The sequence below is a fragment of the Talpa europaea genome (assembly GCF_964194135.1).
Source record: "Talpa europaea genome assembly, chromosome: 5".
Taxonomy (NCBI): domain Eukaryota; kingdom Metazoa; phylum Chordata; class Mammalia; order Eulipotyphla; family Talpidae; genus Talpa; species Talpa europaea.
Window position 1 is genome coordinate 55104677 of NC_140071.1, and position 21859 is coordinate 55126535.

General features: G+C 34.0%; 1 protein-coding gene across 1 annotated transcript in view; it reads left to right on the forward strand.

The window, feature by feature from the left end:
• The window catches only part of ADAMTS6 (ADAM metallopeptidase with thrombospondin type 1 motif 6), a gene marked incomplete at both ends in the record, with an annotated part of 225092 nt that overhangs the window by 88279 nt on the left and 114954 nt on the right, over window positions 1–21859 (forward strand). The window contains one exon of the mRNA XM_084234291.1: window positions 21490–21636. Coding sequence (XP_084090417.1) covers window positions 21490–21636 — 147 coding nt within the window. The remainder of the gene's footprint in view (window positions 1–21489; window positions 21637–21859) is intronic.

The following is a 21859-nucleotide window of genomic DNA, read 5'->3' on the forward strand; positions in this document are numbered from 1 at the left end:
CGGGGAGGCCCCGTCTCATATTGGTTTCAAAATAATGTTAGTCTTATAAAATGAGTTAGGAAGTATTTCATTTTCTGGAAAGGCTTTCTTTCCCATGAATACATTTTATAACATATTTAGGTTTACTTTATTTACATACAACAAAAATGCATCCATTTTGTGTAATGTTCTATGAGTTCTGACAAATGTATATAATCATCACCACTATCAAGGTATCAACATTTCCATTACCTGAAAAAGTCCCCATTCCCTTTTATAGTTGTTGATCTCCACTTTCTACCCCCTTTTCCTGGTCTCAGAGAACCATTGATCTACTTTCTATCATTATAGATTAGATTTATCTTTTCTCTACTTTCTTTTTTTTTTAAATTTAAATTTTATTTTTATATTCCCCATACAATTACAACCCCCTTATTTTTACCCCAATCCCTCCTTTCCCCACCCCCCACCCCCCTAGAGTGTCTCTTGTTCATAGTTGTTTGTTGATTTTGATATTTTTCTCTTTCATTTAAGTTAACTTATATAGTGGATCCTGTTCTCTGTCTAGCATATGTTCTTCAGCATATTGTTTTGAAATACATCTATGATGTTGTAAGCATCAGTAATACTTTTTTCCCCCTGACTATTATTCTCTATCACAACAGCATATATTACATTTTAGGTTATTTCAAGTTTGGGACCATTATAAATAGAACTGGTGTGAACATCCATGTATAAGTATTTGTGTGGACAAATGCTTTCATTTCTCTTGGGCGGTACTGCTTTTTCAAACAAAAACTTTTTTTCAAATGGTTATACTAGTTTGTGTTCCCAGTAACAATCCATGAGAATCCAATGACTTCAGATCTTGTTATTTTAAGTCCTTTTTATTTTAGTCAGAATTTTGCATTTTAGTGGTATCTCGTTATTGTTTTAATTTGTTGATCATCTTTTTTCTGATAAATAATGATGTTTGTGATGATGAGCATCTTTTCATGTGCTTATTTTTTGTTCAGATATCTTCTTTGAGTATCTATTCACGACCTTCTCCCATTTAAAAAATTGAGATGTTTTCTTCTTAATGAGTTGTAAGCATGCTCTTGGTAAAAGTCTTAATCATATATTCAGAATGTGAATATTTTCTCCAACTCTGTTGCTTGCCATTCATTTTTTAATAACTTGTGGAAAGCATAATTTAAAAAGTTTGATGACGTCTAATTAAACATTTTTCTTTTATGGTTTGTGCTTCTTGTGTCCCAAGAAATCTTTGCCTATTTGAAGATTGTGCAATTTTTTTCCTATATGTTTATCTAGAAATTTTATATTTTAGCTTTTATATTTAAACCTATGATCCATTTTGATTTAATTTTTATATATGATGTGAGGTAAGGATTCAGGTTCCTTTTTTCACATATGACTAGATCTTTTAATAAAATTTATTTTAAAAAATTGGTTTGCTTATAGTTTTCTTGTAATGTATTATTTATCTAGTTTGGGTATCAATAAAATAGCCTTACAAATTGAGTTAGAAAGTGTTCTATTTTTTGGAAGATTTTTGTATAGGTAAGGTTCATTTTTTTTTTTTTTCCTTAACTGTTTGATAGAATTCACCAATGACACCATTTGAGCCTGAAATTTTCTTTGTGGGAAGGTTTTTAATAATTTAAGTTTTTTATTAGATATAGGGTAATAAATTATCTAATTTTCTGAGACTTTAAAAATATGTCTCAAAGTATTTGATTATTTTAGCTAAGTTGTAATTTATTATCAGTTGTTCATAATACTTTCTTATCTTTTTAAATGTTTGTAATAGAATTTATGATGTTCCAGCATTCATTCCTGATATTTATAATTTGTATTTTCTCCTTTTTTTCTTTTTTTTCCAGCTTTATTGAGATATAATTGACATATAACATTGTATAAGTTTAAGGTGTACAACGTGATGATTTGATACACGTATATATTGCGAAATGATTACCATGATAAGGTTAGTTAACACATCCATCACATCATATAATTTACCTCTTTTTGTATGTGTGGTGAGAACATAAAAGGTTCGCTCTCAGCAACTTTCAAGTTTACATTACAGTATTATAAACTACAGTCACCATGTTTAACATGATTCCCAGAATTTACTCATTTTATAACTGGAAGTTTGTACTCTTTAGACATCTTCCCATTTTTCTCACATCCCCAACCCTGGCATCCACTAATCTAGTCTCTCTTTCTATGAGTTTGGCTTTTTTCAAAAATGAGATCATATAGTATTTATCTTTCTCTGTCTGACATTTCACTTAGCATAATGCCCCCAAGTTTCATCCTTGCTGCAAAAGGCAGGATTTCCTTCCTTTTTAAATCCTGAATAATATATTATTGTATATATAAACACCACATTTTCTTTATCCATTCATCCATTGTTAGACAGTTGTTTCCATATCTTGGCTATTGTGAATAATGCTACAATAAACATGGGGAACAGATATTGCTTCAAGAAAATGATTTCATTTCCTTTGGCTATGTACTTATGGTGGGAATGTTGGATCATAGGACACTTCTCTTATTTTTAGATTTTTTAAGAACCATTTTTTGAACTGTTTTTTATCGTGGCTGTGTCAATTCACATTTCCACCATTAGTGTTCAAGTGTTCTCTTTTCTCTACATCCTTGCCAGTAATTTTTGATAATCATGTCTTTTTGATAACAATGTGAGGTAAAATCTCATTTTGTTTTTGATAAGCATTTTCCTGGTGGTTTGTGATTCTGAGCACCATTTCATCTACCTGTTGACCATTGTATGATCTTTAGAAAAATGTCCTTTGCTCAGTTTTTAATTTTTGACTATGATCATTTTATTTTTCACTATTCCTTCGTTTATTTTAAATTGGATTATTCTTATTGGTATATATGAGTTCCTTATATAATTTGAATGTTGACTTCTTATTAGATGCATGGTTTGCAGATATTTTCTCCCAGTGTGTAGGTTGCCATTTCACTTTGTGTATATTTCATTTTGCTGTGAAGAAGCTTTTTAGTCCCACTTTGCTTTTGTTGCTTGTATTTTTGGTGTCATAACCAAAAGATCATTGTCAACACCAATGTCAAGGAACTTTGCCTGTATTTTACTTGTAGTGTTCAGATCTTGTTTTAATATCAAAGTAATGCTGGCTTGTAAAATTAATTAAGAGTCTGCATTCCTCTTCAATTTGGGGGAAGAATTGGGAAGTATTGTATTATTCTTATGTAGTTGCTTGGTTAAATTCACCAGTGAATCTATCTGGTCCTCAGATTTCTTTGTTGGGGGGTTTTTGATTACTGACTAGTCTCACTCATTATTGGTCTGTCCAGGATTCAGTCGTGGTAAGAGAAATTTCTCCACTTCTAGGTTATCCAATTTGTTGGCATATAATTGCTCTTAGTAGTCTCAGATGATTTTTTATATTTCTTTGGTATTAGCTGTAATACATCTTTTTCATCTCTGATCTTATTATTTTTTTCTAGTTAATCCTACTAAAGATTAGTCAGTTTTGTCTATCTTTGAAAAAAAATCTTGATTTTATTGATTGTTTCTATTATTTTTCTAACCTTTCATTTATTTCTGCTCCAATATTGTTTCCTTCCTTTATTGAAATTTGGGCTTACTTTTTTCTAGTTTTTTGGGGGTATATGTTTCTTAATTTCAGAGCTTTCTTTTTTCTTACTGCAATGTTTATCACTATAAGTACCCCTCTTGGAACTGTTCTTGCTGCATCCCATAAATTTTGGTATATTATGTTTCCGTCATGTTTGTTTCAAGATAGTTTTGTATTTAGGACACATGTGAGCTTCATGAATTTGTTCAAATCCTCCCTAGATTTGGAAATTCCTCATACGTTATTCATATAAATAAATCTTTTGCCAATTTATTCCTCTCTTCTCCTTCTTGGACTGCAATAATGCACAGATAATTTCTCTTAACAATATCCCATAATTCACAGTCTTTCCCTCATGTTTTTCATTCTTTTTTCTTTTGTTCCTCTGAAGGGATAATTGTTTTTATTAATTTTTTAAACTTTTTACATCATTGTTCATTTTTAAACAATGTTTACTTCCCCCACCCCCTCAGGTGTAGTCCCCATAGAATTTCCTTCACCAGTGCACCTGTGCACCATCATCTGAGTCTCCTGTGCTCCTCCCTCCCTCCCTCTGATCCCTCTCCCTCCTCCTTCCCTGCAGTATGTCTTTGCTTTATAATTGTCTGTTTTTGCTTTGTTGTGTTTTGTACTGTTATTATTTTTTTTACACTGATGTCTTATTTGTTTCCCCTATATTCCTGTTATAAGTGAAACCATCTGATATTTTTCTTTTTCCTTGTGGCTTATTTCACTGAGAATAATTCTGAAGGAATAATTTTAATGGTCTATAATTCATTAATTATTTCTTCTGCTTGGTTCTGTGCTATTGAAGCTTTCTGTTTTGTTTTTTCAGTTCAGTAATTGAGTTCTCCAGTTTCAGGACTTCTGTTTGTGTTTTCTAATAGTTTCTATTCTCATTTTGTTCATGCATTGTTTAAAAAAATTCATTTTGTTGTCTATCTGTATTTTCTTGTAGTTCACTAAATTTCTTTAAGAGGATTATTCTGAATTCTTTGTCAATCAGTTCCTAGCTCTCGTTTCTGTAGGGTCAGTTATTGGAGTTAATAGTTTCCTTTGATCCTGGAGGATTATGTGTGATCTTTGTATTCTTGCTTTGTTATCTTTGAATTTGTGGAAGCCATTTCCTCATCCAGTCTTTCTTTCCAGTTGTGCTGGGCTAAGTATGTGCTTCCTCATCATGGCCGGTGGCCATATATGCTGTGTGGCTGCCTAGTGTATCTGACCAGACTTCTTAATTGGGTGGGCTAGAGACTGTTCTCAGTAGTTGGGTGGGACCAGTGAATTGCTTCTTTATGTGGGTAGTTCTCTAGAATGTGCTCAGTGGCTATGACACAGACTGCTGGGGAAACAAACCTGGTAGAACTACTGATCTAGTTGGCCAGAAGGTGCTATAGACTCAATTCTGCAGAAGAGTATAGCCACTGGTTATAATTTCTGTGCAGACACCATCATCAGCAGGAACATGGAGAGCTCACTGCTGCTGTGAGCCTTTTTGTACTTATTTATCTCTAGCTGATTTCCTAATGATCCTTGTGAGAAATTATTTATGGGCCTCCTGGTAATCATCCTGCAATGTGGGCAGATCTGGATTTCTACTGGAGAAACTATAAGTCTAGAAGGAACACCCCTTAGACTTTAAAGTACTACTCTGGCTAGAGAGAGGGGCCATGTGGTCAAGATGAAACTGTTTCTTTTCCCTTTCTAGTGTACTTTTGTTGGTTTTTGTGATCGAAAAAAGAAGTTCAACCTCAACTCCAGGTTCAGGGATCATATCTGTCAAAGTAGTGAACCATTGTTTTGCCATTTGCTGATTTGCTGATGTCACTCCTTTTTTTCCCCAAAGAATTATTTATTTATGCAACAAGAACTGGGGTACAGGCCAGAGGAGCGGAGGGGGTGAGAGGAGTTACTAAAGACAGAGTGGAGAACAGAACAGACAAACTGACTGAAATAAACTGCTGAGAGGAGCAGCACTCAAGACAGAAGAGGTCTGCTGTGCCATGTGGTTAGCTCCCTGGTGACTGCTGGGGATCGAACTCATGCTGCAGAGGCTGTGGATTGCTTCATTCATAGTGCTGTGCTTAACCCCTTGTGCCACTAGGGAGGCCCTCCTTTTTACTTGACTAATGTAGCTATCAGTTTATTAACTTTGTTTTTTTTTTCCTTTTTTTTAAAACCAAGTTTTGATTTCCCTGGTTTTCTCTATTGTTTGCTCATTTTTAAATTTCATTGATCGGGCCAACCCAGTGGCACAGCGGTTGAGCACTGGGTTGCAAGGCTGCCCACAGCATTTGCAGCGCAGGTTCAATCCCCCGCTGCTCCCCGGCCAACGGAGGAGGGTCCCACATGGAGCGCAGACCTCTCCTGCCGCCCGCTGCTCCCCTCAGCAGTGTACTTCGGTCCTTCTGCCTGCTCTGCTCCCCGCTCTGGCTCTGGTGAATACTCTCACCCTCCTGCGCTTCTGACTGTACCCAGTGCTTGTATAAATAAATAAATAAATAAATCTTTAAAAAAACAAAAATAAATAAATTTCATTGATCTATTTTTTATAATACCCTTCCTTTTGCTTACTTTTTGCTTTATTTGCTCGTCTTTTAAAATTCTTTTGACAGAGATTCATAGATTTTTTTGTACCTCTCATAAAATAGGAACTTAAATGTATACATTCTTTATAAGCCCTTCTTCAGCAGTAACTTACAAATTTTATTATGCTGTATTTTTTCAGCTAACTCTGTGTGTGTGTTTGTGTGTGTGTGTGATTTTTTCTTGGATTGAGGTCACATAATATATTCTATGATTTTTGTCTTTCTAACTGTGATTTGCTTTATGGTTCATCATTTTTCATATCTTATGAGCATATCTTAGACCTTTGAAAAGAAAGTATTTCCTGCTGTTTGTTGAAAGGAGTCCTGGTTGATTGGATGTATTTGGCTGATAGTATTGATCAAGTCTATATTTTTACAGTTAGAGTTGATCTATCAATTTCAAACAGAGAAATGTTGAAATCTCCAAATGTGCATGTAAAATTTATGTTTCTCTTTTAATTTTTGTCAATTTTACTTCAATATTTGAAATTTTCTAACTAAATGCATTCACATTGAGGATTTTCATGTCTTCTGAATGAATCAACCCTAGTCATTCTGAAGTGTCCTCAGTAATATTACTTATTCTGAAATTGATGTTTTATTTAATATGACTCCAAATTTCAACTTCCTAGGTAGTATATCTCCTTTTATCTTTTTATAAGGAACTTAACTTTGTCTTTTTATTTAAAGTGAATTTCTTGCAGACAACTTATTGTGGCATTTTGATTTTTTTTTTATCTAGTCTAACAATTTCTATCTTTTAGTTCTATCTCTTATTTTTAATGTAATTATTGATTTTGGATTTTGGTCATAAATTGTGTTTGTTTTCTAGTTTCTGTTTCATTTTACTTTTTTTTGTTTGTCCATTTTTCTCTTCTAATTTATTGAATATTTAAAATATGTGTCATTTTCAGTATTGGCTTAGTAACTATATCCCCTTTATTTATTTTTCGCTTGTTCTGTGGTTTATAATGTGGATTTTTGATTTATCACAACTTACATTCAAATAAAATTATTCCACTTCATCTGTAATATATCACATTTCCTCTTCCTTCCATCCTTAGGTTGTTGCTGTCATATATTTTACTTTCTTTACGTATTGCAAATTCTACTTGGATGTATTATTATCGTTATTTTAGACTGTCAATACTTTCCAGAAATTAAAAAATAAGAAGTGATTTACTTTATATTTAAACATTTACCATTTTAGGTGCTTTTTTCATTCTTTCATGTAGATCCATGTTTTTATTATCTTCCTATTGCCTGAAAATCTTTCCTTAGTATTTCTTATAATGCAGTTTTTCTGTCAATTTATTCCTCAGTTTTTATTATCTGAAATTGTTTACTTTACCACTACGTCTGAAGGATTTACGTTGAATTAATATTCCCCACTGGCAGATATTTTGAACAAAGTCGCCTGAAATGTAAAAAACATGATGCATCATTATGACTATGTGGAGTTTAATGATGCTGGGTGGTAAAATGCTAAAACAAAAAATTTCGAGATGAAATTGGTAAGAGATAAGAAGTGGATGATGATAGAAATTAATTAATTACTATTGCCAATGTTATTTGAGGGGGGGTTATTGTTATGTTCCAGAAGCGTGTTCCTTCCCCCCTTACTCCCTTTGTTTAATTTTGGCTAATAGTTGATTTCTCCCCTCAGGTGTAGTTCCTGTGGTTCTTCCACCACCACAGCATCCATGACCCAGCACAAGAGTCCCTTGTGCTCTTCTCTCCCCTGTTTTTACTCTTTTCCCTTCCTTTCCCAGCTGTATGCCCTAGATCTATGTTCAGCTTGCAGGTTTGGTCTTTTTCCCCTGACACTTTGGATTCTCTAGATTCCACATAGAAGTGAAAACATCAAGCATTTCTCTTTCTCCTTCTGACTTATTTCACTTAGAATAATCCCTGCTAGCTCCATCCATTGTGTGTATATAACACTTCTTGATCCAATCATCTGTTCTGGGGAATTTACGTTTTCGTATCTTGGCTACTGTAAATAGTGCTGCAGTAAACATAGGAGTTTAGGTTTCCTTTTGAATTATTGTTTTTGTGTCTGGTAGATTACTAGGAGTGGAATTGCTGGGTCATATGGTAAATACATTTTTAGTGTTTGATGAACCTTCACACAGCTTTCCATAGTGGCTGGACTAGTTTGCATTCCCACCAACAGTGTAAGATATCCTCTTATTTCTATCTTTAGTGAGTGAAACCATAGACAATGATTAATACTCACTGAAATAAAGGTGAAACCAGTTTAACTGAAGTACTGCGTTAAGTTTTTTATGTATTTAGTTTTCAGATATTTCAGTGCCTGTAAGAATTGTATGTTATTATTCAAATTATATTGGGATGTACAGGTCTAAATTTTTAAAAAAGATTTATTAACTTATGCATACAAGAATTGGGGTATAGGCCAGAGGTGCAGGGGTAAAGGGATTCATTAGAGACAGAGTAGGGAACAGAACAGGCAGACTAACTGAGGAGAGCAGCTGGTGAGACAGGAGAGATCTGCTGCACCATGTGGGTTTCTCCCTGGCCTGGGATGATCTAACTAGTGCTGTAGTGGCTGGTGGCAGCTTGAGAACCATGTGTCTTTAACCCCTGAGCTACCAGGGAGGCCCCGAGGTCTAAATTTAATAAGGTATATGTGTGAATAATAGAATTTTGTGGGAGCCTTCCTTAAAGATAAGGTCCCATTGAAGTGGCATAAGGGAAGAGGAACAGGGAACTCAGAATTTCATACACAATACCTTGTAAACATGGTAAGTTTAAGTTTTGGTAGGACCATTTAAATTGCTCTACGTCCCAAATACTGTTTTTATAACATGTTTGCCATCATATCAAAACTATCACTAGAGAAAATGGACACATACCAAAAATAATTTAATCAAAATAGTAAATTTAAGATGTATTGCATAAAATGCTTGATTTTAAGAAATCTTAACCTTGAAAGATACAATTTTAGGATAATTATTATTTAACTCTTTCACAATAGTCAACTTATTAAATTATTATATTAAGAAGTGTTTTCCACATGCAATGTGCAGCAACATGGATGGCGCTGGAAGGGATCATACTCAGCGAAATAAGCCAAAAAGAAAAAGAAAAATACCGGATGGTCTCACTCATAGCAGGAATCTAGAGAACTTAAATAAGGGACCAGGAAAATGAATATAAGAAAGTGAAAATCAAAATCAACAGAAAACTATGAACCAGAGACACTTTTTGGGGGGTGGGGGGCGGGAGGGGAAGGATTGGGGTCAGAATGGGGCATTTGCAATTGTATGGGGGAATATAAAAATAAAATTTATTATTTAAAAAAATAAATAAATAAATGTAAAAAAAAAAAAAAAGACACAAAACTAGGATTTGAACATGGGCAATTTGACCCCAGTGTGTGGACTATTTTCCTCACACTTTGTGCTGCCTTCTAAGGTAGAAAATGCAATAAAATTGAAATCTAAAAAAAAAAAAGAAAAAAAGAAGTGTTTTCATCGTGAAATATAAATATGTTCAAACAGTTATGAGTCATCTGTTCTTTTAAGACTTTCATTAAGAGAAAAAGCCATTACTTATTCATTTTTCATCTGCAGTGTCTACTAAGTTCTCTATCTGTAGAACAATAGGTCTTTAAATACAAAATCCATGAATGATAGAATTTCAAAATTAGTCTTTGCATAATTAACCTTTTGCATTAAAAACATCATACTTACCTTCTATGCTATATAATTACAAATTTATTTAGAAGTAAACATATATTATTACATATATAATACAATATTATTACATATATAATAGTTGTAAAATACTTCAGAAATTGATAAAATAATTATTGAATTCTTTAATATTTACAGGAATATTCCTGTTTGTGTGATCCAGCATGGAAAATATGCGTAGTTTAGAAGTTAGGACTAGGGACTCCCCTGTGGTGCAACGGGTTGAGCACTGTGCTATGAAGCTGTCCACAGCCTCTGCAGCGCAGGTTCAATTCCCGGCCTGCCAGGGAAAAACCCACATGGCGTGGCAGACCTCTCCTGCCTCGACCACTGCTTGCCTCAGCAGTTTCTTCGGTTCGTCTGCCTGTTCTGCTCCCTGCTCTGTCTCTGGTGAATTCTCTCATCCTACCGCGCCTCTGACCTGTACCCCAGTTCTTGTATAAATAAATAAAATCTTTTAAAAAAATAGAAGTTAGGTCTAAGAGATTTAGAAGTCTCATGTAATTTTAAAACCAAATTTTGGTTTATAATATTACATTTTAGCTAAGCACTTTCTCATATTTTAGTGGATTGTTTTCATTTTTTTTTGATTTTTTATTAGAACTAAATACATAATGTAATAATTCCTATAATTATACTCTAAGTATGTAATATGTATCATTCTTGATTTTAGTGGAAATGTTTCTTATATTTGATCATTAGTATTTTTTCCTCTTTTTTTTGTAAATTAGTAATGGATATTGAATTTTATTAATTTTTTTTGTATCCACTGAGATGAACATGCTTGAAATCCTGAGCTGGCAGCTTAGCAGCTTGATGACTTTGACCAAGTTACCTAACTTTTTTTGTGTCCTGGTTTCCATAGCTGTAAAATGGGAAGTTGTGATAAATTAAATCATTTGTTTTACATAAAATCCTCAGAATATTGCCTCACTCATTGTAAGCACTTTATTAGGAGTTCCCATTATTTTTCTTTTTGAATATGTATTAACATATATGTGTTGGTATCTAGTGATTTGCATAATTGCTTTTTAGATATTTAACCATTACATTCTTAGAATAATCTTTGCCTGATCATGAATAGCACTTTTTTGATATGTTATATTCAATTGGTTAATATTTTATTTAGGATTTCTGAATTTATTTTTCTAAAATAAAGTAACTGGGAGGGTCTTGTGTATCTGTGTGCATGTGTTGATACTAGCTTTGGTATTGTGGTTTGTTTTGTCTCACACATTTATTTTATTTTTTAAAGATTTATTTATTTATGCATACAAGAACTGGGGTACAGGCCAGAGGTGTGGGGGGTGAGAGGATTTACCAGAGACAGAGTGGGGAACAGAACAGGCAGATTGACTGAAATACACTCCTAAGGGGAGCAGTGGGCGAGTCAGGAGAGGTCTGCTGCACCATGTGGGGAGCTCCCTGGCCAGGGATCGAACTGATGCTGCAGTGGCTGTGGATAGCTTCATAGGTTGAGTCTTAACCGTTTGTGCCACCAGGGAGGCCCTTAGTTTATTTTTTAACCTCATCTTTCAAGGATCAAATTTAATGAGAACTTGAACTGAAATACTTCTGTAATGTTGGCTTTTTTTTGGTTTAAGGATCACATTTTGTGCTATGTTGAATAAAGTAAGCAGATATATTTTTGAAAAGAATATTAATTTTTTTTATCTTGCTATGCTGAATAAAAAGGTTCTCTTGGGGGCTTAAGATTCTTAAGATTTTTTTCAGATTCTAATATTATGAATTAATTTTTAAAATCCTCTTTATTGAAGACAGCTATATTCCCCATTTGAGAAAACTGTTCCTCTAGTCTGAGTCAAGAAATAGTGCTTTCTTTAATATGTCATATTTCTTCTGTTAGTCTGTAACAGACACAAAACTTGAATATTTCATGACTTTGATAAAATGACTTATTGGTAACATAGGTGAAGCTATTTTATTGTGAGAATTGAAATGTGGTCATTGTGATGTACAAACACACATATACATACATCTTTATACATTTATATTGTAAATATGGTATTTATTTAATATATAGGCAGTCATATGTAGAGACATGTTCCCATAGCAGCTAAAATAGTAATAATAACGGAAAGATAAACCTTAGACCTTATTGTAATGAAGTCTAACCATTAAATTATTTTTTTAAGTATGTATATGTATTCATATATATTACATCATTGGTCATTTTTGTACAATGTGTGATTTGTCCTCTCAGGTGTAGACCCCATAAAATTCTCACCACCAAGTCACCCATGAACCATCACCATAGTCTCTTGTGCACTTCTTCCCCCTGTTTTAAGCCATCTCCCACCCACTCCACTGCTGAATGTCTGTTTTATATATAGTTCCCTACTACTTTTGTCTTTTTTTCCCTAATCCTTTATTTGCTTCCCCTATATTCCTCCTAGAAGTGAAACCATCTGATATTTTTCTTTTTCCTTCTGGCTAATTTCACTGAGTATGATCCCTTAGAGTTCCATCCACGTTGTTGCAAATGGTGTGATTTTCTCTTTTTTGATTGCTGAATAGTATTCCATTGCATAATATACCACATTTTCTTTATCCAGTCATTTATTTTGGGGCATTTAGGTTGTTTCCATATCTTGGCTGTTGTAAATAGTGCTGCAATAAACATAGGCGTGCAGGTTTCCTTTCAAATTAATGTTTTTGTGTCCTTTGTGTAGATTCCTAGAAGTGGAATTGCTGGGTCATATGGTAGCTCCATTTTTAGTAATTTGATGAACCTCCATACAGCTTTCCATGGTGGCTGGACCAGTTTGCATTCCCACCAGCAGTATAAGAGAGTTCCTATTTCCCTACATCCACACCAGCATTTATTGTTGCCAGTTTTTTTAATATGTGCCATTGTCACCATGTGAGGTGGTATCTCATTGTTAACCACTAAATTATTATTATTTTTTTTTTTAAGATTTATTTTATTTATACAAGAACTGGGGTATAGGCCAGATGCGCAGCAGGGTGAGAGGATTCACCAGAGACAGAGCGGGGAACAGAACAGGCAGACTGACGAAATACACTGCTCAGCGGAGCAGCGGGGAGGCAGGAGAGGTCTGCTCACCATGTGGGTTGCTCCGAGGCCGGCGGTGATCTAACTGGCACTGCAGAGGCTGCGGACAGCTTCACAGCACTGTGCTCAACTGCCTGCGCCACTGGGGAGGCCCCATTAAATTATTTTAATAGTTAAGTCTTTTCTTTGATATGCACTAATGATAAAAAATAGATAAGACCAGTCTGGTAATTATTGTATTAAGTATCTGAAATTACAGCATAAAGTAAGTATACATTTGTATGTGTATTTATGTGTGTGTGTGCTGTAGAAATAATACTGTTCTTTAATTTTGTATATGATATCTTTTTAAATAACTGAGTGGTCATGAATATAATTTTACTTTTAGTGGCAGAATTTAAAGGACATTCTCTGTGTATTAGATTGTTTAACAAAATGCAAGACAGAGTTTAAAGTAAAATGATTATATAACAAAACAATGCTGATAAAATTAAGATTGCTTAGATAAAAAATTGAATTAGGCCTTCTAAGAGTTTCCTTAGCTATAAAGTATGTTGTTTGTTTTAAAATAATGTCTTATAGTTTTAAAGAGTCTCCAGACTTAATGTATATTAAAATTTATATTCAGTAACCTATGTTTATTCATTTTCATTCTTACAAATCTTCCATAAGAACCATGTACCAAAATCAAGAATAAACTGTTATTTTGTGGTACAAAATATATTAGTTTCAAAATGTTAAGAAGTTCTATGAAATAGGGTTAAATGATGTAAAATATAATCACAAATGAACTTCCTTTTTTAGATCTTAAATATAAAAAGATATGGAGCTTCCCTGGTGGCGCAAGGGGTTAAGCACCATACTATGAAGCAATCCTCAGCCTCTGCAGCATGAGTTCCATCCCTGGCCTGCCAGGGAACAACCCAAATGGTGAAGCAGACCTCTCCTTACTCGCCCGCTGTTCCCCTCAGCAGTGTATTTCAGTCAGTCTGCCTGTTCTGTTTCCCACTCTGTCTCTGGTGGATCCTCTTACCCCCCTCCACTCCCCCGCATCTCTGGCCTATACCCCAGCTCTTGTATGTGTAAATAAATAAATCTTTAAAAAAATAAAAAGATATGTATATATGAATATATACATATACCATATGGAAGAACATTTTATTTTGTTAAATATTTTATTGTAGAAAAATATTTAAGAAAAGTATTCATGTGAATAGATTTATGTATATAATAGACTCAGGTACAGAATCTTAATTTCATGAATAATTTTATATCACAGTCTCTCAGACTCAACAGCAACCACCTTGTCTCTGATTGGTGATGCTACATATTTTGACCCAAATTCTCCCCTTTTTGTCTTTTATTATGTATTATGTGATACTATTTACTTTTTATTACATTATTTACCTTTTATGGAGAGATGCATTTATGATTCCTCCCAAATTTTGTCTCATAATTTACATTTGTTGTCTCTCTCACTCATGCAAAATTTATTTTAATTCAAAGATTTACTGAACACCTATGTATTTACCTAACACAGAATGTATTGTGAGTACAGTGATGATGAAAACCAAGCTTCTATGTTGAAGGAATACATAAATAAATTAACTTAGATATATGGAAATGGAATTGCTGGATCATAGGATAGATCTATTTTTAGTATTTTGAGAAACCTCCATAGGATTAATTGTATTATTGTCAAATATCCCCCATGCCAATATCATGTTTCTTTAATTGTAGTAGGTATTGAAGTTCTCCTTTCTACAAAATCTTAATTTGTTCTGGCTTCTTACTTTTTAATATTATTTTGGAATCATAGCATTAGTTTATATGAAGAATATCTTATAGGGTATCAATTAACCTTTTTAGTGAAATAGTGCTAATAGGTGATTTGCATGATTCTTTAGTATTTTCCCTTGCACTGAATGAACACCGCCTATCTTCATGATGGGTTAAAGTCTAGAACCTAGAGTGAGATGTAGTGAGAGAATCATCTAGGGAGGATTGTGCCCCAAGGAAGAGAAACTGTTGGATTGGGTTGCTGATAAAATCAGAACAAATGATGATTGTTTCCCCCGCCCCCACACATACACACAAACACACTCATGGGATAATTGTAGTTCATAAGATTCTATGTTCTTTGAAATTGTATTTTGGAATACTGTTTGATATGAAAAAATTATTAGTAACCAGAATTTCAAACTCACGCTTGCAGTTTTTTTCCCTAGAGAAATTAAATTACCAAAGTTGTGCATCAAATCATAATTATATCATCTTTTAATTTTAAGCCACATTTCACAGCCATCTACTTCTCTATTCCTTTTGTCTTGACCTTGTATTTTTGGTTGTAGCACAATGTATAAGCAGCAATTGTCCTTAACAAGAGTACACAAAACCATGAGTAAAGTAACACTCTAATAAAATAATTCACATAAAGTAGCTATGTGTTCCTTTACTACAGACATTAGCTTTTCCCCCCTAAATTGGTCTAGTTCCCAGTGCTTCCTGCTGTATAACCAACAGGGGTCTATTTAAAACAAATTATGTTAACTAATTAATTAAGCACGTTATATCCAGTTCACATTGTGAGAACTTTACTAGTTTAGTCTGGCAACAGTCTTAGATAAAAGTTCAGTCAGGAAATTGTCAGTATCTTGAAGTCCAGTGGATAACTGTGTATCCCCGAGAGTGAAGTATAAGGAATCCTGGGTTGCATAACCAGGAGTTGCATAATGCCAAAACCAAATGGAATCTCTGCTAAAAAAAAAAAAAAAAAAAAAAAAAAGTGAAATACTTGTCAAGGTGTCAGTCCCAGGGCTGGATGAAATGAGCAAGGAATTGGGTTACTAAGACTCATGGGTAAGTTTGTACCTTTTTACCAAGAAATAGAACCAGAACCCCATTACTATAATTGCCTCATAAACTAGACCAGAACTGGACCAATAGCATGGCATATTTAGTGCTGCTGCACAAAGCTATTGGTTTCAATCTCTTTAAATTCACCCTGACAATGAACAAAATTGGTCCCAGAACTCACAAGTAGAGTTAAGCCCCCTCCTGCATGTGTGAGTTACGTAATTCTCATTAAGGGTAATTAATTACAAGAACAAGGTGGGGGTAGAAAAATATGAAGTTTGTCATAGTGAGTATGGAACACATGTCAGAGTCTATGGATCCCATGCTTTACAAGAGAATGTTTGTTAGATCTGCCTTTTAATCTTATAGGTCTCCCTAGTTTATCCAATCTGAATGCAGCAGATAGATTTTTAGTTCACTTCCCTAAACCTCTAAGCTTTCCTCACCAATTATTAAAATTCTGATTATATGCTAAGTATTGTGAGTAAAACAAAATATAAAAATTACTTTTCTGTTCGGTGAAGTAGTTAGAACGTATGACTAAAGAGTTCCTTGGACAGATATCCAGTTTTACTTGTAGTATATGCATTGCCTGCTTTGAAACTCTAATAGTAACAACAAACCAACTAACCTATACATTATTTAAAAAAAGAAGTTTCTCTCATAACAGTTTTTATAAGAATGATTCACAAGACTTCTGTTCCTTGAATTCTTATTCACAGTGATTTTTATACTTAGTTTCACTGGATGCAAGATTCTTGTTAGGTATTACTTAATGTTATGTTGGTCTTTAATTGTCATCATTGAGAAATCTGAGGCTAATATGATTTTTTATCATCATGAGTAATTTGTTCTTTTGTTCCAATACCCCAAAACATACCTTACTTTTGAAATCCCATAGTTTATTAGGATGTGTCAGTGTGCATTCATTCTGTGTCAGTTTTTCCTATGACATAGAATAGTTCACTCTCGATCAGATGTTAGCCATCTTTCTTTCTCAAAAGTTTTCCTGCATTTGCAAAAGTTACATTCTCCAGTTTTATTATTTTGATTATTTTCTTTGGGGACAACAGTGATTCCTGTGTTGAATTCCTTTACTTTGATCCTCTTAAAATCTGTCCATTTTTATTTTATTTGCTATTTTTCACAATTGTGGGGAATGTTTTCAGCAATTGCATAATTTTTTTGCTACCTCAACATGATCTTTTTCCTGTGATAGTTTTATTCTCCCTCCCTCCTCTCACTTTCCTCTGACGGTTCATATTTTCATCTCCTGTCTTGTGCTCCTTGATTGTTTGTATCTCTCTATTATATTCTTGTTTTTGTAAAATGATGGCATTATTAACTTTGTTCAAGTTCATATGTGGGGTCTCCCCGGTGGCGCAGGGAGTTGAGTGCAGCACTGTGAAGCTGTCCTTAGGTTCTGCAGGTTTGATTCCCGGCCCGGCAGAGAGATTCCCACATGGCATGGCAGACTTCTTTCATGCCCACTGATCCCCTCAGAAGTGTATTTCGGTCATCTGCCTGTTCTGCTCCTGCTCTGTCTCTGGTGAATCTTCTCACCCTCCCGCGCCTCTGGCCTGTGTCCCAGCTCTTATATAAAAATAAATAAATCTTTTAAAAAAATTCATATGTGTCCAATTTTATCTTCCTGTAGCAACGTTTCTTTTCTGCCAAATGCCCTTCAGGATCTGTTTGCATTTCCCTGTCCTTGAAAAAAAATGTATTTCTAGATCCTACTTTCTTGTTCATTTGAATTGTACATCTTTGAATGATTTTCACTTTTCTGGATGAACTATTTGTAGAAGATTTATGTTGGGTGGGTTCAAAGCTACTTCTAAGCAGGAGTTAATTAATGATAAACAGAATTGTATGAGGTTCAAGTTTTGAACCATGTATCCTTGTAAAATTTTCCTTTCCTCACTAACAGAGTGCTTCCTGCAAATATGGTTTGTGTGACTCCCCACTTAACTCACTCTATTCTTTATCTGGCATCTAGATAATTATATATTCCAACAGTTTGCACCCTTATTCCAATTTTTCATAAGGAGAGAATGTTATTGTTTCCCCACAGATTGTTGTATTTTGGAGAAACATGCTCTGATCCTTTCAGCTTAGATCTTCAGTTATGATCCTCTCTGTCTTTCTGCATTCATCTTTGACTTTTCAGTATTCATACATTATGAGATTGTATTTTAAGGTTTAAACGTTTTCTACTCTTCATTAGATGGAGAGTTTTTTCCCTTACAACTTTTGGAGACTATCTTAGGAAAAGGGGGAAAGCTTTTTACTCAACAGTGTAGAAATATGAAGTGACCCTTAAACTTTTAGGACAGGAGCAGAAATAATTAGATGTGAGAAAGGAAATTTCTGGTCTTTGACTTATATCTACTAGGAAATTTAGTTGCAAATCTTTATTCATTATTTCCTAGGAAGGAAACAATACAAGAAACCTATTTTGTTTCCATAGACATAATTGAGAATTTAGGCTTCATTTTCTGAAAATTAAAACTAATTTTAAGGACTTTGCTTTTTTAGGATTGCTTAACTTGCTATAATTGGGTATGTTATTCTAATCAACCAAAAAATTCTCTTATTGGCTATGAAATTAGATTTTACTCTACTCTTAAGCTAGTAAGTCAGATAATTATTGTTGCCTAGATGCTAACAAGGCATGAGATTCCTGGGTCAGAGACAACAGATTTCTTTACTTATAGCTCAGCAAGCAGCATGAACATCAACATATTCCTTTGGCTCCTCTTGGCCCCATATCCCATGTGGAAACACGGTATGGTCCAGATGAATGTTGCACATACAGTGGGTTTGCATCAAAATTGAGAAACATTGAACTTGGTGACTCTACCATTTTTCTAAACAGTAGTGAGTAGAACTGCTCTTTGTCTAAGGAGAATTTCACCTTGTTTCTCCAGTTATCCTGAGAAGCAGCCTGAGTAAAGAGCAAGCAATCAGACCTAGCAGACATGGCATACCCAGCAAGATATGGGTAATCACAAGAGATGAAAAAAAGACTCTGTCTGTCATCACACCTCTTTCTCTCTCTTTCTGCTCTTAAAACCCTCCACAAATCATTACATTTACATAACCTGTAATGTTTTATTCAGCACATAAAAGCAACCATAGAGGTGTTCTCTTAGCAGTGTTCACCTATCAGGATGGGTCCCAGGTTTCCCAAACTCTCTTCTGTTCTTTTTTAGAAAGCTTGCTATTTTTGAAACTTAAGATCGATCTCTGTATCTATGTATCTATGTGTCTATGTGTCTATGTATCTATCTATCTATCTATCTATCTATCTATCTATCTATCTATCTATCTATAATTTAGCAACTATTTATCCATCAGTAGTTCTTGGCCCAACATAGTTATCCATATGTGTACATGCTTCACTCATGCTCTCTCAAATACTTTTTAAAAATATATACACTTGAATTTAAATGCCATAGCAATTTGATACCTGTCATTATGCATTTGAAAGAAACACAGATTCTTTTTTAGTCAAAGTATATGTAGTTTTTCCCTCCTTTAATTCAATTTTTGTTTCTCCTTTCCCTTCTATCATATTATCATAATAAATATTTTTATCCTAATAAATATTTTATTATCTTTTACTAAATTTTTAAATGAAATTTTATGCTAAATATAATTTAGCATATATTGATAATGCTAAATTACATCAAATATCTAAAAATATCTCTATTATAAAAGTATGCAAATTGCAATCACCTTAAGAAAATTTCCTGTGATCATAAAGAAAATTTTTTCTGTGTTATATATTTATAACATTACAACCATGATTACTTAATGATTGATCAGAAAAGCTTATATCAATTATATACCTTAATGAATAATCAATAAAAAAATAAAAGTTATTAGAAGAAACATCTTCAACTAGGCCTATTTTTGAAGTAATGAATTTATCTCTGTATGCTGGAATGAGGCAGCAGGGCAAAGAGGTTCGCTCATGCGTACTGATGTCAAATGAGAAGATTATTGTTGTTCTAGGAAGGTTATTTGATGTTTCAGTTTTGGGCTCTGCATACTCTCATATACTTTTCTTTCTTTGCTTGTGTTAGTTTTGCTACCTCAGTTACTAGTTCCTCTTTCTTGTCCCCCCAATATATGGACATTTATATATATATTCATTATAACTCTCTCATGTTTATTATGAAGGCCACTTCTTCTGCTTCTGAAACATGCTTCAGATCTAATCCCACCTCTCTGTTTAGTGCCCTAGTCAGATCAACAAATTAATGATCTTCTAGCTGTTCTCCCCTGCCCTATTCTCTTTCTGCTCCAGCGTCTCCACTGTAGAATTACTATATAATAACCTGTCAAAAATATAAACACCATATTGTACTCAGTTTTCAGTTTTCTCTTATTTATAAATCTTTTGTTGTTGTTGTTTATTTATTTATTTATTTATTTATTTAAAGATTTATTTATTTTATTTATACAAGCACTGGGTACAGTCAGAAGCGTGGGAGGGTGAGAGAATTCACCAGAGCCAGAGCGGGGAGCAGAGCAGGCAGAAGGACCGAAGTACACTGCTGAGGGGAGCAGTGGGCAGCAGGAGAGGTCTGTGCGCCATGTGGGACCCTCCTCTGGTGGCCGGGGAGCAGCCGGGGATTGAACCGGCGGTGCAAAGGCTGCGGGCAGGGCAGCTTCGCAACCCAGCGCTCAACCGCTGCGCCACCGGGGAGGCCCACTTATAAATCTTTGATGACTCTCCCCAGCCAAAAGTATTAATACTCTTACTTTCATTTATTATCTTATAATTACCAGTTCTCAACTCCTTTCCAAATTTTTTTTCCAGCAACTATCTCATTGTCATATAAATTACTTATTTCCTTGAACACATACCATGGTACATTTATTAGAATGTCACAATGGAGACAGAACTATTTTTTTAATAATGACCTAAACATCTGGCTACCTATGAAGAAAAGTTACTCATATGCAGTATTGTGAATTATCACTAGGATATGTTTTTAGATCAAATTGATAACCCTAAGCTCTAGAACACAAGAGAAACGGATCAAGAAAAACCTTGGAAAATGAGGGGAGGGCATGGTAAAGAAAACCATATACCTTCAATCTTTAATTGTATCAAGATTTTTCAAAAGGTATTTTAAAAACACTGATACATAAAAATTAAATGTGTATTTAATTCTCCTTTATCCATGGGAATAAGAAAAAGGACTTAGGTGTTTGGTCTATACCTAGAACTTAGTAGATCATAACCATGTTTGTATAATTCCTTCTTTAGTTCATCATGAGGTAGTTTGAAGTCTAGTATGTTAAAAGGCAGGTTCTACTAACAATTATAACATTTACGGTGTGAGATTTAATAGGTTATCTATCTTATCTATAACATGAGAGGTAATATATATTTCTTATATGCTCAAGGTAAGATTGTATCATGTGAGATAACATTTCACAGTGTGTAATAATTTTAAAGATTTTAGAAATGTATTGATTTATTCTGTAGTATCTTTAACATTAATCCTATGTTTCCTTGGAGGATGAGGTCTGTCTTGATGGAAGTCATATATTGATAATGCTAATAAATGATCAAATAAGGAAATAAAGGATGTATTTGTTTTATTATTTTTTCTTACTTTTTCTTTTGTGTTTCTTGTGTTTCTTCTTTGTTAAAACAGTTTTGGTATGAACCATGATGGAATTGGAAATTCTTGCGGGACAAAAGGTCATGAGGCTGCAAAGCTTATGGCTGCTCACATTACTGCAAATACCAATCCTTTTTCCTGGTCTGCCTGCAGTCGAGACTATATCACCAGTTTTCTAGAGTAAGTAATCTCTGGAGAGTGATGATGAATTGCTCCAGAAGCCATTGGTAGAAGTCTAATATGTAGTACCTCAGGTTTTGCATAATGAGTAAATTTTATGGTACCCAGTGATATTTCAGGCTGTTCCTCAAATAGTTTAATATATCATTGTAGTAAATTTTTCCCCTTAGAACAGGTACCTACTGAATAGTAAGAAGAACTAGAGCAAGGATATATGAAGGCT